This window comes from Solanum lycopersicum, chromosome 1 (genome assembly GCF_036512215.1).
Source record: "Solanum lycopersicum chromosome 1, SLM_r2.1".
In the NCBI taxonomy this organism is placed as follows: domain Eukaryota; kingdom Viridiplantae; phylum Streptophyta; class Magnoliopsida; order Solanales; family Solanaceae; genus Solanum; species Solanum lycopersicum.
Genome location: NC_090800.1, coordinates 2,412,476 through 2,435,486, shown reverse-complemented (window position 1 = coordinate 2,435,486; position 23,011 = coordinate 2,412,476). Strand labels below are relative to the sequence as shown.

At 34.1% G+C, this 23,011-nt stretch overlaps 3 protein-coding genes across 4 annotated transcripts; 2 read left to right on the top strand and 1 right to left on the bottom strand.

Moving 5' to 3' along the window:
- Positions 1 to 8,041: 8,041 nt before the first annotated feature.
- LOC101251709 (glutamate--glyoxylate aminotransferase 2-like) lies at positions 8,042 to 14,238 on the top strand. The gene is made up of 14 exons (XM_004228507.3): positions 8,042 to 8,107; positions 8,958 to 9,105; positions 9,653 to 9,718; positions 9,802 to 9,919; positions 10,486 to 10,567; positions 10,648 to 10,735; positions 10,852 to 11,010; positions 11,425 to 11,598; positions 11,694 to 11,825; positions 12,178 to 12,243; positions 12,426 to 12,490; positions 12,861 to 12,952; positions 13,043 to 13,199; positions 13,950 to 14,238. Exons 2-14 carry the CDS (start codon positions 8,989 to 8,991, stop codon positions 14,053 to 14,055), a joined length of 1,422 nt encoding a protein of 473 aa, XP_004228555.2. The 5' UTR covers positions 8,042 to 8,107; positions 8,958 to 8,988; the 3' UTR covers positions 14,056 to 14,238.
- A 2,139-nt stretch (positions 14,239 to 16,377) lies between these two features.
- Positions 16,378 to 19,136, top strand: LOC101252015 (F-box protein At1g70590-like). Of its 2 annotated transcripts, none has more exons than XM_004228508.5 (4): positions 16,378 to 17,158; positions 17,844 to 17,977; positions 18,077 to 18,259; positions 18,869 to 19,136. In XM_004228508.5, the coding sequence occupies exons 1-4, from the start codon at positions 16,573 to 16,575 to the stop codon at positions 19,034 to 19,036; spliced, it is 1,071 nt and encodes a 356-aa protein (XP_004228556.2). In that variant the 5' UTR covers positions 16,378 to 16,572; the 3' UTR covers positions 19,037 to 19,136. The 2 variants fall into 2 exon arrangements, with proteins under 2 accessions (XP_004228556.2, XP_069152162.1); XM_069296061.1 differs by having other exon boundaries at positions 16,502 to 17,158; positions 18,822 to 19,136.
- A 729-nt stretch (positions 19,137 to 19,865) lies between these two features.
- Positions 19,866 to 23,011, bottom strand: LOC101252316 (nicotinamidase 2). Its single transcript, XM_004228509.5, has 3 exons — positions 22,486 to 23,011; positions 21,026 to 21,293; positions 19,866 to 20,057 (listed from the first exon to the last, which is right to left on the bottom strand). Exons 1-3 carry the CDS (start codon positions 22,826 to 22,828, stop codon positions 20,054 to 20,056), a joined length of 615 nt encoding a protein of 204 aa, XP_004228557.1. The 5' UTR covers positions 22,829 to 23,011; the 3' UTR covers positions 19,866 to 20,053.

Below are 23,011 nucleotides of genomic sequence, written 5' to 3'. Positions count from 1 at the left end.
GTCTTTGCCTACTTTGGGGCTTGTTTGAACTTGAAAATGCACTAATTTTTCGCGTGGGGAGAACTAATTCCATTTCTAAGGTCTTAACAAACGTTAATGAAAAAATTCGGCTACTTTGATTTGCGATTTGTGGATCAAATAAATCCATGGTTTATGGAATACGAAAATCGGTAAAATCTGCCTTTGCTTTCTTTGCGGACCGTTTGAACTGGAAACAACACCATTTTTCCTCACGGGACCAACTTCAATTTTTTAAGGTCTTAAAGGACGTCAATGAACAACTTCGGCCATTTCATTTCAGGATTTTTGGATTAAAAAATTCATGGGCTATAGCACACGAAAATAGGTAAAATATGTCTTTGCGAGCTTTGGGACTCGTTTGAACATGAAAATACACCATTTTTCCCCACGAAACGATTTGTTTCTAATTATAAGGTCTTAATGGACATATATAAAAAAAATTCGACCATTTTATTTCAGATTTTTGGATAAAAAAATTCATGGGTTATATAGCACACGAAAATCGGTAAAATTTGTCTTTGTCTGCTACGGGTCTCGTTTGAACTTGAAAATGCACCATTTTTCCCTTCGAGACGAATTGGTTCCCTTTCATAGGTCTTAAAGGATGTCCATGAAAAATTTCAGCCATTTTGTTTCGGGATTTTTGAATTAAAAAATTCATAGGCTAGCACATGAAAATCGTTAAATCTGCCTTTGCCTGCTTTGGGGGTCGTTTGAACTTGAAAATGCACCATTTTTCCCCGTCGGACAAACTGGTTCCATTTCTAAGGTCTTAATGAACGTCCATGAAAAGTTTCGGCCATTTTTTCTTGGAATCTCCAGATAAAAAAAATTAATGGGCTATAACACATGAAAATTGGTAAAATCTGTCACCATCTTTTTAAGATTTCCGCATAAAACAATCAATGGTCTATAGCACATGAAAATCGGTAAAATTTATATTTTCCTGCTTTTGGGTTCATTTGAATTTTAAAATAGACCATTTTCCCTTGCGGGACGAACTGGTTCCCTTTCTAAGGTCTTATCAAACATCCATGAAAATTTTGGGTCATTTTTTTTCAGGATTTTCGAATCAAAAAAATTAATGGGCTATAGCACACGAAAATCGATAATCTGCCTTTGCGAGGCTTGTTTGAACTTGGAAATGCACTATTTTTCCCCACGAGACAAACTAGTTCAATTTCTAATGTCTTAAGGGACTTTCATGAAAAATTTCGGCCATTTTATTTCGGGATTTTCGAATAGAAAAAAAATTCTTGGGTTGTAACACATGAAAATCGGTAAAATCTGCCTTTACTTGCATTGGGGCTCGTTCAAACTTAAAAATCACCATTTTTTCCTGCATGACGGACTGGTTCTATTTCTAAGGTCCTAATGTACGTCCATAAAAACTTTCAACAATTTTGTTTTGGGATTTTCAGATAAAAAATAATCCATGGTCTATAGAACATGAAAATCGATAAAATTTTGTTTTGCCTGCTTTGGGGCTCGTTTGATTTTGAAAATGCACCATTTTCCCCCTCGAAACGAACTTGTTCCATTTCTAAGGTCTTAACTTACATCCTTGAAAAAATTCAATCATTTTGTTTTGGAATTTGATGAATAAAAAAAACATGGCTATGCACCAAAAAATCAGTAAAATTTATCTTTTCCGACTTTAGGGCTCATTTGAACTTTAAAAAGTACAATTTTCCCCGGACAACGAACTGATTCTATTTCTAAGGTCTTAATGGACGTCCATGAAAAATTTTCATTTTATTCCAGGATTTACGGATCAAAAAGATCTATGGATTATAGGCACAAATATTTGTAAAATCTTCCTTTGTCTACTTTGGGGCTCATTTGAACTTCAAAATGCACCATTTTTCCCCGCTGCACGAACATGTTCCATTTCTAATGAAAAATTTAGGCTACTTTATTTTGGGATTTTAGTATAAAAAAAATCTATGGGTTATAGCACACGAAAATCGATAAATCTGTCTTTGTCTGCTTTGGGACTTGTTTGAACTTGAAAACGCACAATTTTCTGCTCCCTGCAAATTAGTTCTATTTCAAAGGTCTTAAAGTACATTCATGAAAAATTTTGACATTTTATTTTGGAATTTCTAGATAAATTTTTTTTTTGCTACAACACACGAAAATCGGTAAAATTTACATTTGCCATCTTTGGGGATCGTTTGAACTTGAAAATACATCATTTTTTCCCGCGGGATGAACTGTTTTAATTTCTAAGGTCTTAACGGGTGTACATGAAAAAATTCGATCATTTTATTATGGATTTCCGAAATAAAAAATTTGTGGGCTATAGCACACGAAGTTGGTAAAAAAATCTACCTTTACCTGCTTTGGGTTTCGTTTGAACTTGAAAATGCATTATTTTCCCCGCGGGACGAAATAGTTCCATTTCTAAGGTCTTAAAAGACGTCCTTAAAAATTTTTGATCATTTTGTTTCGAAATTTGCGGACCAAAAAAATTTTATGGGTTATGCACACCAAAATCGGTAAAATCTGTCTTGTTTGAACTTGAAATTGCACTATTTTTTCCCGCTCGATGAACAAGTCCATTTCTACGGTCTTAGCAAACGTCCATGAAAGATATCAGAAATATTGTTTCAGGATTTAAGGATAAAAAAATCAATGGGCTTAGGCATAGGGAAATCTGTAAAATTAGTCGTTGCCTGATTTGGGGCTTGTTTGAACTTGAGAATGCACCACTTTTCCACGCGGGATAAATTGGTTCCATCTCTAAAGTCTTAACGGACGTCCATGAAAAATTTCGGCCATTTTATTTTGGGATTCCTTGATTAAAGAAATTAGTGGGCTATATAGCACAAGAAAATCAATAAAATTTGCCTTATTTGGGCTCATTTGAACTTGAAAATGCATCATTTTTCCTCGCGGACAAACTGGTTTCATTATTAAGGTTTTAATGGACGTGCATGTAAAATTTTGACTACTTTGTTCGGGATTGCTGAATAAAAAAATCAATGGGCCATTGCATAGGAAAATCGATAAATCTGCATTTGCCTTATTTAGGACTCGTTTAAACTAGAAATTGCACCAATTTTTCCGGCGAGTCGGACTGGTTCCATTTCTAAGGTCTTAATTGATGTCCATAAATAATTTCGGTTATTTTGTTTCAAAATTTTTGAATTTAAAAAAACTCATGGGCAATAATAGCTTACGAAAAAATTGGTAAAATATTCTTTGCCTTTTTTGGGGCTCGTTTGAACTTGAAAATGCACCATTTTTCTCCATGAGATTATTTAGTTCCATTTGTAAGGTCTTAACAGACATCCATGAAATATCTTGTCCATTTTGTTTCGAAATTTCTAGATTACAAAAATTCATGGGCTATAACACACGAAAATTTATAAAATTTGTCTTTGCCTGCTTTGAAGCTCATTTAATCTTGAAAATGCAACATTTTCCCCAGCCAGACGAATTGGTACTATTTTTAATGTCTTACGGATGTCCACACAAAATGTCGGACATTCTGTTTTGAGATTTCCAGATAAAAAAATTCATTGACCACACGAATATCGATAATATCTGTCTTTGCATGCTTTGAGACTCGTTTGAACTATAAAATGCATCATTTTTCTCCACTAGACGAACTGGTTTTATTTCTAAGGTCTTCACGGATGTCCATGAAAAATTTCGATCATTTTATTTTAAAATTTATGGATCAAAAGAAATTCATGGACTATAGAATACAAAAATCGATAAAATCAGCCTTTGCCTATATTGTGGATCGTTTAAACTTGAAAATACACCATTTTTCCTCGCGGGATGAATTAGTTTCATTTCTAAGGTCTTAACGAATGTCTACGAAAATTTTTGGCTATTTATGGATTTTCAGATCAAAAATTATCCATGGGCTATAACATACAAAAATTGGTCAAATCTGTCTTTGCCTCCTTTGTTACTCATTTGAACTTGAAAATGCACCACTTTTCCCCGCGCGATGAAGTAGTTCCATCTATAAAGACTTAACGGACGTCCATGAAAATTTTCTTTCATTTTGTTTTGAGAATTCCTGACAAAAAAAATTCACGGGCTATATCATACGAAAATTGATAAAATCTACCTTTGCCTTCTTTGGGCTCATTCGAACTTGAAAATGCATCATTTATCCCACGGGACGAACTGGTTCCAACTCTAAAGTTCTAACGGACGTCTATGAAAAATTTCGTCCATTTTATTTTGGAATTTTCAAATTTAAAAAAATTTATGCGCTATAGCACGCGAAAATTGGTAAAATATTTTTGCCTGCTTTGGGGCTCGTTTGAACTTGAAAATGCATAATTTTTCTCCGCCACACGAACTGGTTTCATTTCTAAGGTCTTAACGGACGTCTTTGAAAAAAAATTTGTCATTTTGTTTCGAGATTTCTAGATTAAAAAATATTCATGAGTTATAACATACGAAAAATTTATAAAATATATCTTTTATGCTTTGGAGCTCGTTTAATCTAGAAACTGCATTATGTTTCCCCGCGAGATAAACTGTTTCTATCTCGTAAAGTCTTAGTGGACGTCCATGATAAATTTCGTTCATTATATTCCGGGATTTCCTGGTTAAAAAATATTCATGGACCATAGCAAATGAAAATCACTAAAATCTGTCTTTGCCTTCTTTCTGCTCGTTTGAACTAGAAAATGCACAATTTTCCCCTGCGGGATGAAATGGTTCTATTTAGAAGGTCTTACGGACTACCATGAAAATTATTGGTCATTTTGTTTTGGGATTTCCAAATAAAAAATGATTGGGCTATAGCACAGGAAAATCGATATAATTCGTCTTTGCCTGCGTTAGGGCTCATTTAAACTTCAAATTTCATCATTTTTTCCCGCGAGTCAGACTGGTTCCATTTCTAAGGTCTTAACTGATGTCCATAAAAAATTTTGGTCATTTTGTTTCAAAGTTCCATATTTAAAAAAATTCATGGGCTATAGCATACGAAAATTGATAAAATATTCTTTGCCATCTTTGGGGCTCGTTTGAACTTGAAAATGTACCATTTTTCTTCGTGAGACGAACTGGTTCCATTTATAAGGTCTTAATCAACGTCTATAAAAACTTTTGGTCATTTTGTTTAAGGATTTCTGGATTAAAAAAAAATAGGCTATAACATACAAATATTTGTAAAATCTGCCTTTGCCTGCTTTGGAGCTTATGTAATCTTGAAAATGCATCATTTTTCTCAGTTGAACGAATTGGTTCCATTTTAAGGTCTTAACGGATGTCCATAAAAATTTTGCTCATTCTGTTTTAGGATTTCTGGATTAAAAAAATTAATGGGCACTAGCACAGAAAAATCAGTAAAATATGTCGCTGCTTGCTTTGGGACTCATTTAAACTTGAAAATGCTTCATTTTTTCCCGCTGGATGAACTAGCTCCATTTCTAATGTCTTCACGGACGTTCATGAAAAAATTTCGGTCATTTTTATTTTAATATTTATGGATCAAAAAAATTCATGGGCTATAGCATACAGAAATCGGTAAATCAGTCGTTGCCTGTATTGCACCTCGTTTAAACTTGAAAATGCATCATTTTTCTCCGCGGGATCAACAGGTTTCATTTCTAAGGTCTTAAAGATGTCCATGAAAAAATTTTGGTCATTTCACTTTGGAATTTTTGGATAAAAAATTTCATGGATTATAGCACACAAAAAATTGTAAAATCTGCATTTGCCTACTTTGGGGCTCGTTTGAACTTGAAAATGCACCATTTTTCTCCGCTGAACGAACTGGTTCTAATTCTAAGCTCTTAACGGATACGATGAAAGATTTTGGCCTTTTAATTTTGATATTTTCACATCAAAAAAATACATGGGTTACACACAAAAATCAATAAAATATGCCTCTACCTGCTTTGGGGCTTGTGTGTACTTGAAAATGCACCATTTTTTCCCGCGAACGAACTAGTTCCATTTCTAAGGTCTTAAAGTACGTCCATGATAAATTTTGACCATTTTATTTTGGAATTTCCAAATAAAAAAATTTATGAGCTATAACACACGAATATCGATAAATCTGTCTTTGCCTACTTTGGGGGCTCATTTGAACTTGAAAATGCACTATTTTTTCCACAGCACGAACTAGTTCCATTTCTAATGTCTTAACGGACGTGCATGAAAATTTTGGATTATTTCGTTTCAGAAATTCTGGATCACAAAATCCCATATACTATAGCACGCGAGAATCATCAAAATTTGTGTTTATCTGATTTGAAGCTCGTGTGAACTTACAAATGCGTCTGTTTTTCCTGTAGGATGAACAAGATACATTGCCAACATCTTAACAGACGTCTACAAAAACTTCGGCCATTTTGTTAAGGTAATCCAGATCAAAAAATTTCAAGGACTATAAAACACAAAAATTTCTGTGTTTTCCTGCTTTGTGGCTCATTTAAACTTGAAAATGCGACCATTTTCTGCGCAGAACGAACTTGATATATCGTCAACATCTTAATAGACCTCCACGAAAATTTTTGATCATTTTGTTTTGAGAATTTTGGATCACAAAAATTCCATGGACTATAACACAAAATTGAAAAAATATGTGTTTACTTGTTTTGGGGCTTGTTTGAACTTGAAAATGAGCTCATTTTTTTTCCACGGAGTGAATTGGATACATTGTCAACGTCTTAACAGACGTCCACAAAAAATTTTGGCTATTTTATTTACGAAATTTTGAATTAAAAAAATTCCATGTACTAGCACACAAAAATCAGCAAAATATGTGATGACCCACTTTGGATTGTTTGAATTTGAAAATGCGCTCGTTTTCCACTCGGGAAGAACTGGATACATTGACAACTTCTTAACTAACGTCTACAAAAAGATTTCAACTATTCTCTTTCAAAAAATTTAGATCACAAAAATTTCATGGATTATAGCACACGAAAATCGATAAAATCTGCATTTACCTTCGTTGAGACTCGTTTGAACTTAAAAATGTGCTTGTTTTCCTCGCGGGACGAATTGGATACGTTGTAATCATCATAACAGACGTTCACGAAAAATTTCGGTCATTTTATTTTGAGAATTTCAGATCACAAAAAATTCATGGACTATAGCACACGAAAATCGATAAAATATATGTTTATTTGCTTTGAAACTCGTTTGAACTGGAAATATGCTTGTTTTTCCCGCGGACGAACTGGATACACTGTCAACGTCTTAACGGACATCCATGAAAATTTTTGGCCATTTTGTTTTGGGTATTCCAGATCACAAAATTTCATTAACTATAACACATGAAAACTAATAAAATATGTGGTTACTTGCTTTGGGACTCGTTTGAACATGAAAATGTGCTCGTTTTTCACGTGGGATGAACTGGATCTATTGTCAATATTTTAACGGATGTCCACGATAAATTTCGATCATTTTATTTTGAGAATTTCGAATCATAATAATTTTATGGACTATATAGCACTATTAAATCAGCAAAAGGGTTGCAACTAAAAGCAACCCCACATTCAATAGTTGAATAAAGAAAACCTGAATCAAGAATACAGAGAAGAAAAAAAAAGAAGGAGAAAATGACTTTTTCTTAAAAGAATAGGGTCGGATCGAGTTGAATTTTATCATAAGGCCAGTGAGCAACACGTCCGACTAAATAGACGAGAGATATAAAATAGTTTTGTGGGGTAATTAAACACTTTAAAAATTAAGGTATCTTTATACAAATACAAGACAATTTTGATTTTATATTTGTATGTCTTTTCTCTTGATGAAATAATTTCTAACCTTATAAACGTCTGTCACTTATTTTAGATTTTAAGTTTCAAAATCTCACTTTTTCCTTAAACTTTGTGTCAAGTTAAACTAATTCATATAAATGAGACGGAGAGTAATGAACTAATCTGGTTTGGCACACATCTCAAAAAAAGGGTCCCATCAGTTTATATGATGACAAATCATCATATCTGCATGCCTGCCACGTGGAGCAAATAATATGACAAAAAACACCCACTGAAAATATACACTAAAATCATGTTAAATTAACTGCACAAAATCCATTGTGTTTTTCCATTTCTTGAAATTCCCTTGTTCAAGAGCTAGAATTATTGAGGTAATTGTTATTTTTTTGAGCTAATTAAAAGTAAATTAGTTTCAAAAAACAAGTGGTTAAATTATTTTTATATAATCTTCTTAGTATAATTTTCCACTAAAAATTACTATGAACTTTGTAGTTAATCTGTTGCTAAATACCTTGTAATGATCAAAGTTCTTGATAATTTATACTAATTTTATGTTAAATAGGATTAGCATGAATTTTGATTTTTGATTTTCTTTGTTCAAAATCTTGAATTGTTGAGGTACTCATTTTTTGTGAAATTGTTGTATTATTGTGGTTACTAGATTAATATAGTTAAATGATGTTTATATAATTCTTTAATATGCTTGTTTTCAACTAGAAAAAAGTGAAATAAACTATGAATTTTGTGGATGATTTGTCACTAAATAGTTTATAATTATTAGAATTTTTGATAATTTGTTGCTAAATTGGATTAGTGATGATTTTTGTTTGTTTAGATATAAAATTGTCTATCGCTAATTTCTGACTTTTAATAGTAGTAGTAGTAGTAGTACTACTCTTACCATTAGTTATATTGTTTCTTTTTACGCAATTTTTCGTGGCTGATTTGTCGCTAAATAACTTGTAATTAGTAGATTTTTTGATAATTTGTCGTTAAATATGGTGAATGATGAGTTTGCGAGCTATTGCATATATAGGAGCGGGTTTTACCCTGGTACGCCCAAAGGGTAGCGGGTTTTTCTTGTCATCGAAAAAAAATAGGATTAGTGATGACTTTGTTGTTTAGATATAAAATTTTGTTTGTCGCTAATTTCTGACTTTTTTTAGTAGTAGTAGTAGTACTCTTGCCATTAATTATATTGTTTCTATTTACACGTTGTAGGTTAAGGAGGTGCTATTTTTAATTGTTTATAATGTCGTCTAAGCCGTTGGACTATGAGAATTTGAATGAGAATGTGAAGAAGTGTCAATATGCTGTACGAGGTGAGCTCTATCTTCGAGCTTCTCAGCTTCAGAAGGAAGGAAAGAAGGTAAAAGCAAACGCTTTTGAATCACGGAATCGATTTAATTGTAGCGTGGAAAAATGTGGTTCAAAATTGCTTTGATTTTTTCGTTTGATGTTTTATTGATTGTTTATGTTAAAAAATATAGGTTATGAGTTATGACAATGTGAATGTGTTAAAAGAATGTATGTGGATAGTAGCAAAAAAGATGATGTGGGCAATGACATTTCATTTTCCGACATCGGATATTTGACGTTTTGATGATTTGTATTTGGGCATAACCACATAGTTTAGTGACTTTACGAGTTCAATAACATACCTCAACTAACAATTTTTCCCTTTTCCTACCTAAACGATAGTGATATTTCAGGTATGAAAAGGGAAAATTGATAGTTGAGGTGTGTTTCGATAAACATTTGTTAATACTTCTAGTAGAAAACTAGCGCATTTAATAGTTAAGGTATGAAACTCGAAAAATCGAGATATTTGAGGTGTGGTTTTGACTTATAAATACTTAGTTTAGTGACTTTACTATACTTGTGTAACAATTTCATGATTTCTTCTTGCTATGCAGATTATATTCACAAATGTAGGTAATCCGCATGCCCTCGGACAGAAGCCGCTGACGTTTCCGCGCCAGGTTTGTTGTAATTTTTGAATGTCACTTCTATGAGACGCTTATGGTTTTGGCATACGTAAAGCGTTGGCACTCTTTATTTTCAGGTCATTGCTCTCTGCCAAGCTCCATTTTTACTAGATGATCCTAATGTCGGACAACTATTCCCTGCTGACGCAATCGCAAAAGCTAAACATTATCTTTCGTTGAATTCTGGAGGTCTAGGTATCCTTTCCACTTAAAACTATATATTATTGTAGGAATTGAGTATGGTAATTTTCATCATCCGTTTTGCTCGGACCCTCCGAAAATGTTGTTGTCTCATGGATGTCGGGTACCCCACAATGCATACTTTTGGAGGATCCGACACATTCCCGACGGTATTTTTCAAGAGTCAGAACAACATAGATTTTATGTGGCACGGTGCTCTACTTGCTATGCCTCTCTGACTCCGTCTTTATTTCCTTTAATTCTCTCTTCCATAGAGAAGCACAAACATAATTCTTCTTCGAGAGTTACTATCCCCTTTTTTGTGTTTAAGTGAACATCGGATTATAGTTGTCATCGTTTATTACTGTTCTGAATTAAAACTATAGTTCCTTCTTATATGCTTAAAAATCTATACTGTTATCTCGTTTCGAAAGCCTGCATTTATCATTCCTGCTTCTTGAGCTATCGATTAGCAACTACTTGTACACGTTGTTGTTATAGGTTTTTTTGCCTCGATTTTCCTACTATCGTATGATCTTTCGTTTTAAGAAATGAGTAACTTTATATTGCTGGTTAATTAGGTGCGTATAGCGACTCCCGTGGCATTCCTGGTGTAAGGAAAGAAATTGCAGATTTCATTGAGAGACGTGATGGATATCCGAGGTCATTTCGTTTTTTCTAGTCTCTTTTCGGTGACTTCAATTTAGTAACTAAGCTTACATTTCTGGTTTTTCTTTTGACAGTGATCCGGAACTCATATTTCTTACGGACGGAGCCAGCAAAGGAATCATGCAGATATTACATACTATCATTCGGGGTCCAAATGACGGGGTAACTATATAACCAAAAAGAAGGGGGAAAGGCCAACCAATATGTTCTGAAAATTCTTTCAGTTTCTTGATTTTACAGGCTTCGTATATTCCTTACGGTTACATACTACTTGTTAGGTGTTGGTTCCTGTTCCGCAGTATCCGCTATACTCTGCTACAATATCATTGTATGGGGGTTCTCTTGTTCCGTACTATCTTGAAGAGACTGCAGACTGGGGTCTTGATATCAATGACCTTCGACAATCTATTGAGCAAGCCCGACAGAACGGAATAACTGTGAGTATATATGCCTAAATTTTGCTTTTTCAGATACGTGCAGTCTGCAGACACGTTCTCGCCTGTATGTTGCTCGGACTCTTCATATATTATCATCGTGTGTGTGTCGGATCCTCCTAAAGTACGTCATTTTTGGAGGATCCAACTAGGGTGCAGCAACATATTAGGAGAGTTCGAGCATAGGTTTTAGGTTGTGCCAGAGTCCACATTTCGTAGAAAAAAAGGACTGTTACAGCACATACGGAACTTGGCACTAACAAATATTTTCCAGGACAGGCAACTTGAACCCTTTTTATAGGGTTGAGTCTTCATATTGACACTTTTACGAGGATTTAAGTTATTTACACGGATAGTGTAGTCAATTTTTTATACTACCGGTGTATGCATTCATCTTATGCTTGTATTATTGCCTAGGTACGAGCAATGGTGATTATAAACCCCGGAAATCCTACCGGACAGTGTCTTAGTGAACAAAATCTAAGACAAATAATACAATTCTGTTACGAAGAAAATTTGGTATTACTTGGAGACGAAGTTTATCAACAAAATATTTATCAAGATGAGCATCCCTTCATAAGTGCACGAAAGGTAATATACAAATATAGTTTGCACTTTAAGAATTTGTCAACCCTTAAATATAATATTGTATCTCGAATAACGTCCATGTTCACCAAAATTCGTAGGTTTTATTCGATATGGGTCCACCCGTAAGCAAGGAGCTTCAGCTAGTTTCATTTCATACGGTCTCCAAAGGTTATTGGGGCGAATGTGGACAGCGTGGTGGATACTTTGAGATGACCAACATTCCTCCCAAGGTTTGTATCTCCGTCCCCAATTCGAATGACAGTAATTGAAGTTCACTCGAAATAATCTTGCTTCTTGCTAAAGTGCTGATCCCTCCACGCCGAGTTCATGTCGGATCCTCTAAAAAGTGTCGCATTTTTTAGGATACGACGGGATTGTGGCAACATTCTTGGAGTGTCCAAGCAACATGCTATCCTAGTATATAGAAATGAACTTAGAGTTAAATTTGAAAAGAATTTTTTCGATCAATTTGAGTTAATTCCAAAATGATCTATGTTATAAAACATTCAAGGGTTGTGTTATTTCCCAAAGCATAATCGATGTATTACTGAGACGTGGTCTTTCTCTGATTTGATGTTGCAGTCGGTTGAAGAGATATACAAGGTTGCTTCGATATCGCTCAGTCCAAATGTACCTGCACAAATATTTGTGAGTAATTTTCGTTCATCCCCTCGTAGATTTATCCTTCCAGGATGGAAATCTTAGAAAATTGTGTTATAGAGTCTGACGTCTCGAATTTTACCTTATTTTTATGTTACCTAAAAATTGTTGCCAGCTTATTCTGTTAAATCGTAAGCCTGTGCTGACAAGACTCTTTCTCGTTTCAACAGCTGGGGTTACTGGCGAATCCACCTAAGCCGGGAGATATCTCGTACGAGCAATTTGCTAGAGAAAGGTACTAATTACAGCTGACATCTCTGCTTACATTAAATACTTGAACTTCATCTGTGGAATTGTCGGAATTAGAGTAGAAAGTCTCAATTCTTTTCACTTGGTTTTGAACTTATATTGCTCCGACTCTTGAAAATGCCAATGTGTGCGTGTCAGATGCTCTAAAAGTAGGGCATTTTAGAGGATTTGATACGGGTAAGGTAACAATTTTGGACAATCTAAACAACGTAGGAATTTTGAGTACCGTTGTATATATTGATGTTGAAATTTGTGTCGTTAACTTCGTGAATACAGACATCTTCTACTCGTTTAATGATTTTGTCGAATTTTTTTTTATGAATTTCATGACAATTAGTAGTTGATGCTTTTTGCAGCAAAGGCATCCTTGAGTCACTAAGACGGAGGGCGTATATAATGACTGACGGGTTCAACAGCTGCAAAAATGTTGTTTGTAATTTCACAGAAGGCGAGTCATTTCTCATGTTTTCGTATTCTATTAGACGTTGAAACGCGACCAATTATTGACATTCGCGTGGAAATTGATTGTTTATAACAGGTGCTATGTATTCCTTCCCGCAAATTCAATTGCCTCCTCGAGCGATAGACGCTGCAAAGAAGCTCGAGAAAGCTCCTGATGTTTTCTATTGTCTCAAGTTGTTGGAAGCAACCGGCATCTCTACTGTCCCGGGTTCGGGTTTTGGCCAAAAAGAAGGGTAAGTGAGTTCAATCCTAGGGTCTTTCGACTCTTTTCATCTCAAATATAACGATAAAATTCGCACATAGCTACTTTTCCGTCCTTATAATTCGAAAATAGACATTATCGTGGAGTTGTAAATTCCACGCGGTGTAACACCATGACACTGTCATGTAACGTTATGCCGGTGTCTATTGTACTAAGACATGGCCAAAAAGTGGTTAGTTGACACGATTTTTATTATTGTAACTGGTTATAGGAGATCATTTCCTGTTAACGTTACCCGTTGTTACAATTAGTTCACATATAGCTACTTTTCGGTCCTTGTAATTGAAAAATAGACATTGTCGTGGAGTTTGCAACTCCACGCGGTGTAACACCATGACATTGTCATGTAACGTTATGCCGGTGTCTATTGTACTAAGACATGGCCAAAAAGTGGTTAGTTGACACGATTTTTATCATCCTAACTGGTTATAGGAGATCATTTCCTGTTAACGCTACCCTTGTTACAATTAGTTCACATATAGCTACTTTTCGTCCTTGTAATTGAAAAATAGACATTGTCGAGGAGTTGCAAATTCCACGCGGTGTAACACCATGACATTGTCATGTAACGTTATGCCGGTGTCTATTGTACCAAGACATGGCCAAAAAATGGTTAGTTTACGCGATTTTTATTATTCTAAGTGATTATAGGAGATCATTTCCTGTTACGCTAAACGTTTGTTACAATTATTGAAGAGTGGTTGATTGTTTCTCTATGTAGGGTGTTCCATCTAAGGACAACTATTTTGCCAGCTGAAGAAGAAATGCCTTCGATAATGGCGAGTTTCAAAAAGTTCAACGATGAATTCATGGCGCGATATGAATAGCGCGATGATGAATTCATCGAGCAGTATGAATAGCGCACGTGGCGCGCTATTCGATGATGTAGATGAAGAAAAATTACGATTTCAATCTTTGTTTTCCATTTTGTTGATGAATTCTCTCTCAAAATTGAACAATAACTAGTGTGTCAAGTGTTTAAAATTAAAGTACCTTAAAATATTTTCTTTCTTTTTTTAGTTTTTTTTGGTTTTTTTGGCAATATTTTTTTTCTCGTCAGAACTATCTTTTTGAAAAAAAATAATTTTGACGAGAAATAATTTGTGTTTGACTAATTAATTTTAGAAGTACGAGTAACAACATTATAGGTTTTTAGAATTGTTTCTATATTTTTAGAAAATATTTATTTTCTTTGGGAAGCTTGACAAATTTATCATTTAAAAAAAACACTTCTAAAAATAAATATATTCTTTTAAATCTCTCAACAATTGAACCAAGAAAGTTAATAATTTTTTTATTTTTTGTTCTTTTTAACAAATATCCACATCAAATAATATTTCCCACAATAATATGGTTAAATTTGCTTTATATATATGGAAGCTTCCTCTATTGTCTTCATTCTGCTTGTAATTTCCTCTATCAATTTATGTTACAGTTTTGAATTATGAGATTTAAATAAGTTTATTTTTATCGTAAATTTTTTATTTATTTTGAAGATTTAAATAAGTTTATTTTTATCGTAAATTTTTCATTTATTTTGAATTGTTAATAACTGTGGCTTATAATATTTTTCACATAATTTATAAATATAAAAATTGCATTTCAAAATTTTGAAGGTTTCATGCGCATTTTTTAATTAAATTTAAATCGTTTGGCTTTCGAAAAATAAAAATGTCATATAATAAGTTAAATAGAGGGATCCAGTATATACTTCTTTTTTTTAATCTCCTTCCTAGTATATTTAATGAGTTATTTAGTGATTAATTATTTCGAGTATAGTTATTTTATTTTTTATATAAGAGAAAAATAACAATATAATTTTAAAATATACTATTTTTTTTAATCAAACATGAAATGAATTTATCTTAAATTAATTTCAAAAATTAGTTATAGCTCTTTTACCAAACGAGCCTTTTAAAGTTTATATATATAACTCACTTAGCTTTATTTTTATCACTTCAGATCAATGCTATTATGGGGAAAAAAACTATTTAATTACATAAATGTTTTTGCTATATTTATTAATTTTTCCTATAGGTTGAAAGAATATCATAGTATTACACTAATTGATAATTTTCTATCAGACTTTAAGTTATATACATAATTTTTGCCATTAGATACGTTGAAATTTGGAGAGATGCGTACGAGAAAAGAGAAAAGAGGAGCTAGATAGGAGTGAGACGATTGAGATAGTCTATATATCTTAGATACTTGTTAATCAAATTAGATATACTCTAGATACATTTTGAAAAATAAATACTTAGAGAGAGAAGCAAAGCAAGAAAGAAGAGATACGTTTCGAAATATAGATGCTTAGGAAGAGAGGCAAGCTGACATTGAAGAGAAACGAGCAAGAGAGTCGTCATGTAAATCCATTTAAATATCGTGTACAATAACAACTAGAAATTCCACAACTAGGGTCTAGAGAGGGTGTACACATACCCTCTACCCTCCGGTGGCGGAGCCACCTTATGATCAAGGGGTTTATCTGAATTCTCTTCGGTGAAAAATTAAATTATTTATACATGATTAAAACATTTTTATGTATATATATTAAATGTTGAACTCTCGATTAAGTGTGTGCTTTGCCAGTACTATCCTCCTTAGGTACTAATTGTGGAATGTTACTGGATATATTAGTATAGTTTTACACTGTCCAAATAAATTCACATGTAATTGTCTCTCTCGTTTACTTCTTTTCCTAATTATCTAAACTTCAGAATATATCAATATATACGATGTGATTCACATATATTTGAAATACAATGTATATATATTTCTAATATTAAAAACTTGTGTGAAGAATAATTTTCATTGTATTATTTGTCTTTTGAAAATATTAAATCCCTTTTTTAATCAACTTCATAGTGTTTTTTTAACCAGAGAAAAATGACAAATATACCCTCAAACTATCGTAATGATATGTAAATATTCTCCATCATATTTTTCGGACATTGTTATTCCTACTGTCCAAAAACTAAAGCAGATATACCCTTTTATTCTAATAGACATACACGTGTCACAATCTTATCCATCGATTTGACATTTATCAACGGATAAATTGTGTCATGTATCCCTATTTAGTCTTCCTTTAGATTAAGTGCATATACTCTATTTTTTAAACGGTAGGATCACCATTATCTCAATAGTACGACGGAGATATTTATATATCATTTATTATTATTTATAGATAAATTTATCCTTTTTCCGTTTAAAAAAAATTATAACCGAAAAACCTTTTTAAACAACATTAATTATAAATAAACGAAATTTAATATATACAGCCTCAAAAAATTTCCAGTGCTCTGATTTTTCTCTCTTCCTTGCTCCTTCCTTCCACCGGCATGAATCAGAAAACATGGCCGGCGACCAAGTCCAGTTCCGACGGCCTTCGTCGTTTCACCGCTTTCCCTTTCATCAGAAAACAGACCCATCTTCAAAATCGTCCATCGGAAAACCCCTTTTCCGATCACTCCAAAAAGATCAATACAACAACTCCTCCATCATCATCAAATTCTTGTTGCAGTAGTAGTAGTAGTAATCAGTACTGCTACAATCAAGACTTTTCTCAGCTTCCCTACGATATTATCTTGAAAATTGCTGCTAGGTTTTCGCTGTCGAATGTACGGGCATCTTCTCTAGTATGCAGGTCTTGGTGCGAGGCACTTCGACCTTTAAGAGAATCTATGGTTTTTCTCAGATGGGGTAAGAGATTTAAGCATGGAAGAGGTGGGGTTAAGCGTAATTTGAGTAAAGCCCTTGATTCTTTCCTTAAAGGAGCTGCTCGTGGGTCTACACTAGCTATGGTGGATGCTGGGTTACTTTATTGGGAGTTGGGGAAAAGAGAAGAAGGGATTAGTTTGTACAGAAAAGCTGCTGAGCTTGGTGACCCTGCTGGTCAGTGCAATTTGGGGATTTCTCTATTGCAAGGTATTCAGATTGTTGGATTATTTTTTTTTCCGTAAAAACATAAACTTTGATGCTCAATATCTAAATTATACATGGAAATCTAGATTCAAGGTTGGAAGAATCGGAAACAGGCTCGAAAATGGAACCACAACAGCTTGGGTTAACTAGTAATTGTTACTGCTTTTCGCTTTTTAGGGTGGAATTACTACATAATCATGGCCAACTATGGTGTCGGGCTAGGTTGCACGTACCTTGACTATTTGATTAAGTCCATGCTAACTCATACTAGCAAAAGAAACCGTAGGGAGATGGATAGAATCACTACACTGTCAAGGCCAACTATAGTGTCGGGCTAGGTTGCACTCACCTCAACTAATTGATTAAGTCTATGCTAACTCGTACTAGCACATGTATTGGTGCGGATTATGTGCTAGATACTTCCTTCGTTTACTTTGGATTGGATGAATGTCTGTTGTTGGAGTTGTTTACTAAGTGAAAGAACTAGCTTTGCAGTGTTGATAGTATCATATGTTCTGGACTCATGATCTATGATCCCTGAGTTATATTCATTCAATTAAGTCTAGGCCTATGAATTCAGCTGTGTTAAGAGGCAATATAGGCTTTAGGGTTCAGACGGTCTTATGTTGCCTTCCACAGAGCCTTGTTGCCTTTACGTCCAAAACACTGACTCTATCTTCTTATGTAGTGAATCCTATGGACCCCAAGGAAGCTGTTAAATGGCTTTATAAAGCTTCCGTTTCTGGTCATGTTCGTGCTCAATACCAGCTTGCACTTACTTTACATAAAGGTCATGGTCCGAAGAGAAATCTCCAGGAAACGGTATGAAAAGTGTACCTCATTTAAGTTAACTGTCTGTTTATATTACTGAAATATGCCTAACGAGAACTATACTTAAAAGGTTTCCTCTTAATTGCATAGGCAAAGTGGTACTTGAGGGCAGCAGAAGGTGGATATGTCCGCGCTATGTATAACACAGCATTATGCTACTCGGTTGGAGAAGGTTTAATGCAGTCTCATGAATTATCAAGAAAATGGATGAAGAGAGCAGCTGATCGAGGTCATAGCAAAGCCCAGCTTGAGCATGGGTTGAGTCTGTATTCTGTAAGTAGTGCCTAAATTGCTCCTCCACTCCTTTTCTAGTTCAATTTCCTCATAAATGAAGTATAAACGCGGAATAAAACCCAAATCTCATTCCTTTTTTTTCCCTAGTAGCCAGTGAACATGTAATATTTTCCCTAGTAGCCAGTGAACACAACTTATCTAGGACTGAAGCATAGTCGTTATTTGTTTGTATCTTGTGATCTTTTAACCACTCGTGCTCACCTTGTTCCTTTTTTTCGGGGACATTTGAAAAGACTAAATTAACTAATTAGTATCTTTCATAAACTTACTTGGATTGAACCTGTTAGGAGAAGAGACTCCATTTCCAACAACTTCCCGGGTTATCAAATCTCTTCTATATGTTTGTGACCTTCATTTTCTAGGAAGTCAGCGGAGTTGTTTGCCTCTCTCCAAATATGAACAATCGAAGCCTTGCTAGTGTCTAGCTAAAGTTTGCGGTCTTCAGTAAGAACCCAACGATGATACCTGGATCGCGAGTAGACAATCTGTTTCCACTTTTACTTCTTTATATCTCATTCATTCCATCTTCATAACTCTGTAGTTAGGCTTGAAGTCGATTTCATAACCACTCGCGATCATCTTGAACAGGATGGGGATAGGATGCAAGCTGTGGTATATCTGGAACTTGCTGCTCGCGCTGGTGAAGCTGCAGCTCATCCCGTGAAAAATGTTATACTTCAACAGATGTCGACTTTTTCTCGAGATCACGCTATGCTTCTTGTCAATAGCTGGCGCTCTTTACCTTCATCGCACTGATATAACCCTATTATCGTCAACTTCATACAGTTCAATCAATGTATAACTTTGACTTCTTGAAGTAACAGAAGTGTAATATAAGATTTCATTTTCCCCTGCAGTTACATGTTTCTAATTTCTGTGCTACTGCAATAACTGTTGATGGGAGTTTGAACTAGGGGCGGGCCCACATGTATCACTACTGGTGCACATGCATCCGTTAATTTACGAAAAATTATGTATATATATACACTTTGAGGTGGACATATTTTATTAGGCACCAAAAGACACAAGCCAGTTGGGTTAGCTGGTTTAGACGCTGAACTTCTTTGTGGAGTGATTGGTTCAAATCCCCATACGCTAGGGATGCGTTCTTAGAAACTCGAAAGGAAAATATTAACACACTGTACTATAAATTTATTAAAATGTGTGATAAATATATTATCCATCATTATAACTTGTATTATATATGAATGATAAATTGTTCTTTGTAATATGTATTAAACTTGTATTATAAATGAATTAAAAAAATCAAGTGAAAAAAAAATATCATTACTATAAATTGGTAAATATTTTTTATTTTAGTATATTTACGTAAGTTTCCCTTTAATAAATGATACTCTCAATTGATGTCACCTTTTTTCATAGTTTGAAAGGTTAAAACAGTAGCCACCACCTACTCCGTATAATTTCTCCATATAATTTCACAAGTTCCAAAACATATTTTATGGAAAATAATTTACATAAAAACAGCCTATAGAAATATAGTGAAAATAATTGAATTTCCAAAACATATAATATGGAAAATAATGTATATAAGACCAGCCTATGGACATATATGAGATTTACCTATCGTAAACATATCTTTTCAAGGTAAATTACATTATTTCAATGTAAACACTCGATACATATAAGTACTCACCTTTGACATGAGAAGGTACATCTTGTCATGTATTCATTTTATCTTACATCTATCTGCTTATTCTCAAATATTTACTCACTACAGTATTTCTCCATAGTTCCTCCGTTGCTACAATATTATCTGCAAATTGCATACACCATGAAACCTCATCGTTAGTACTACTAAACTATAACAAAGACGATGTTTAACCACGGAAATATTAGCTACGATAAAAAACTTATTACTTATTTATTTACTTTCCGTGACAAGGCACGAAGCAACAGTGTAACCTAAAGCGTTATTCATGTTTTGAAATATTTTTTTAACAAAAAGGAAGCGAAAAAACTAATGTCTAAACGAACTTAGACCACAAGTCTCAAATGTTTTTTTAAAAAAACAATGTTCGTAGTCAAAGTGCATCACATAAATTAGGATGACATGACTAATATTTCGTCATAGTTGTCATCTATGTCGCTCATACTCACCAAAATATTGTCAACCCATGACAGATCTCTTAAAAATACACTACTTTTAAAGGAAGCATAGGTCGTTTTACCATACTGTTGAGTGCTCAGAATCCAATTCCCACCTATAAACATTTTTTGAAAAATTTGAGCAATATATGTTGTTGCACTTGATTCCTGAGTTCTCAGGATCCAACACTCGCATATCGACATTTTTTGAAAAGTTCGAGCAACATAGATTGTTGTACCTTAACTCTCGAGTGCTCAGGATCCAAACCCACAACTATCAACAATTTTTTAGAGACAAAGCAGCACAGGTCGTTGTACCCGACTCTTGAGTGCTAAGGATCCAAACACACCTATAAACATTTTTTGAAGAGTTTGAGCAACATATATTGTTGTTGGTGTACTTAACCCCTGAGTGTGCAGGATCCAACACTCGCATATCGACATTTTTTTAAAAAAAGTTCAAGCAACATAAATATTGTACCTTAACTATCAAGTACTAAGGATCCAACATGCACCTATCAATATTTTTTCAAGTGTCGGAGCCACACAGGTTTAGTACCCTACTCCTGAGTGTTCAGGATCCAACACGCACTTATCGAAATTTTTGAAGAAACCAAGCAAGATAGATTATTATACCTCAACTCTTGAGGGCTCGGGGAATTGAGAAAGGCAGCTTGAATCCTTTTGCAATCAACCAAATAAGTGAAACCATAAGCTAAGTTCTTCAATGTAGCATCATGCAGTTCTGCTGAGGAAGTTGCAGTTGCATCTGTGGAAAAGAAGACTCTGAACCCTCTAATAAATGCCTCTCTGGCTGTGGTCTCACAGCACACATTGGTCATTACTCCAGTCACTATTACCTCCTTTATCCCCATTTCCAACAGTTTCTCCTCTAAGTTTGTATCTGCAAAGGTATGCAAATATAGTCCTTATAAAATTACCTTTTCAGTAGATAAGGTTAAATTCAAGTCTAATATTTGCTCGTATCTTGAATAACTTTACATACAAAACATTAGATTGTGATCTAACATGTACAATAACTTACAAAATATAAGATTGAGACTTGTATTCAGTTTACTCAAAAAAATATCCTTAGATGGTAGTTTAAAAGGTCCATAAGATTATTTGCTAAAAGAGTAAATGGTCAATAACACACATTAACTATCAATTTTCTCATGAGTTACGTCAACTATTCATTGTTCTCTTTATCTACCTAAGTTGTCGCTCTTTGTATTAAAAGACGCGTGGATGTTGAGTTGGCCAAATATTATTTCCATAAAACAACACGCGCATGTAACTCAACTCATTATCTAAGTGTGTTTAATACAAAAGAAATTTAAGTAGATAAATAGAAGAGTGAAGGGTCAAAAACACACCTGAAATATCCCAATAATTCGATTTTCCTACTTAAACTATTTGTTTTCACTTTTCCTACCTGAAGTATCACCAAATATTTACCAAAACAGACCTCAACTATTTGTTGTTCCTTGTCCTACCTGAACAATAGTGATATTTTAAGTATGAAAAAAGAGAACAACTTGTAGTTAAAATGTGTTTTGATAAACATTTGGTGATAGTTCATATATAAAATTAATGAAACTCGAAAAAAACAAATACTTCATGTGTGTTTTTAAACCTTTCACTTTAAATAGAACAATATCTAGTTGAGATCTCAGATTGGCATAATACATAAGCATGTCATTTATCTTGACCTCAGTTAGCATCTACGTTCCATAACTTTCTATGCGCACAAGTAGACACTAAAAAACTTATATAAAATTGAATAAATAGACACATGTGGTACGACATAATACAAATCAATTTCCATGTAAGACGAGTGTATTTCACGTGAATTACACTCTAGGATACACGTATCTAGGACGAGCGTAGTAGGATGTATATATCTATTTGTTCAATATTATACAAGTTCAAACGTCTTACTCATCAAAGCTCAAAGTTGGAGGACTACATTCATATTTTATGCCAATGAAATTCACAAAATGTAATAGTTTAACTATGCTTTTGACAACTCTTAGCTAAAACAAGCTAAAATTTCACAAAAAAATGACTGTAACTGAAAAAAAAAAAAAAAGTACCTCTGAAGGCACTGTAAGTGTGTTTTTCGACCACCAAATCACCGTCTCTCCGATCTAACTCCGGTATAAGTTCAGCTTCAACGGTTCCATCTCTGATAATATCACCGTTCCACCACTCGTACATCATGCCGTAATCGTCCGGTGACTTATGACAGTGGCGCGTGAATATCACCGGCACGGAATTCCGCCGGCAGAGATCGATTGTGGTTTTGATTGCTGGTAGAATCGGTTTACCCATGGAGTAGAAGTAGTTCTGCATATCAATCACCAATAGAACAGCGGATTTTGGATCTGGATCTCGTTTTCGCGTCTCGAATTTTTTGTATGATGATGAAGAAGCCATTGTTAAAGAGAATTTTGGTGCTCTAAAACAGGGGAAGTGAGTTTTATCCACTTTCTAGTTTCCACTGCCTTCTACAAGGAACAAACAAAAAGGCAATTATACCTAAACTATCGACTAACTATCGTAAATGATATGCAATATCCTTTGTTATCGTGTTTCTATAGTTCAAAAACTAAATCGTAT

Bases quoted from the DNA above. Each gene is read 5' to 3' on its own strand.
- LOC101251709 (XM_004228507.3), top strand. From the start codon at position 8,989: ATGTCGTCTAAGCCGTTGGACTATGAGAATTTGAATGAGAATGTGAAG. The intron at 9,106-9,652 runs GTAAAAGCAAAC...CTTGCTATGCAG, and splicing joins TTCAGAAGGAAGGAAAGAAG to ATTATATTCACAAATGTAGG. The intron at 11,011-11,424 runs GTGAGTATATAT...ATTATTGCCTAG, and splicing joins CCCGACAGAACGGAATAACT to GTACGAGCAATGGTGATTAT.
- LOC101252015 (XM_004228508.5), top strand. From the start codon at position 16,573: ATGAATCAGAAAACATGGCCGGCGACCAAGTCCAGTTCCGACGGCCTT. The intron at 17,159-17,843 runs GTATTCAGATTG...CTTCTTATGTAG, and splicing joins GGGGATTTCTCTATTGCAAG to TGAATCCTATGGACCCCAAG. The intron at 18,260-18,868 runs GTAAGTAGTGCC...CATCTTGAACAG, and splicing joins ATGGGTTGAGTCTGTATTCT to GATGGGGATAGGATGCAAGC.
- LOC101252316 (XM_004228509.5), bottom strand. From the start codon at position 22,828: ATGGCTTCTTCATCATCATACAAAAAATTCGAGACGCGAAAACGAGAT. The intron at 21,294-22,485 runs GTACTTTTTTTT...ATACCTTTGCAG, and splicing joins CACTTACAGTGCCTTCAGAG to ATACAAACTTAGAGGAGAAA.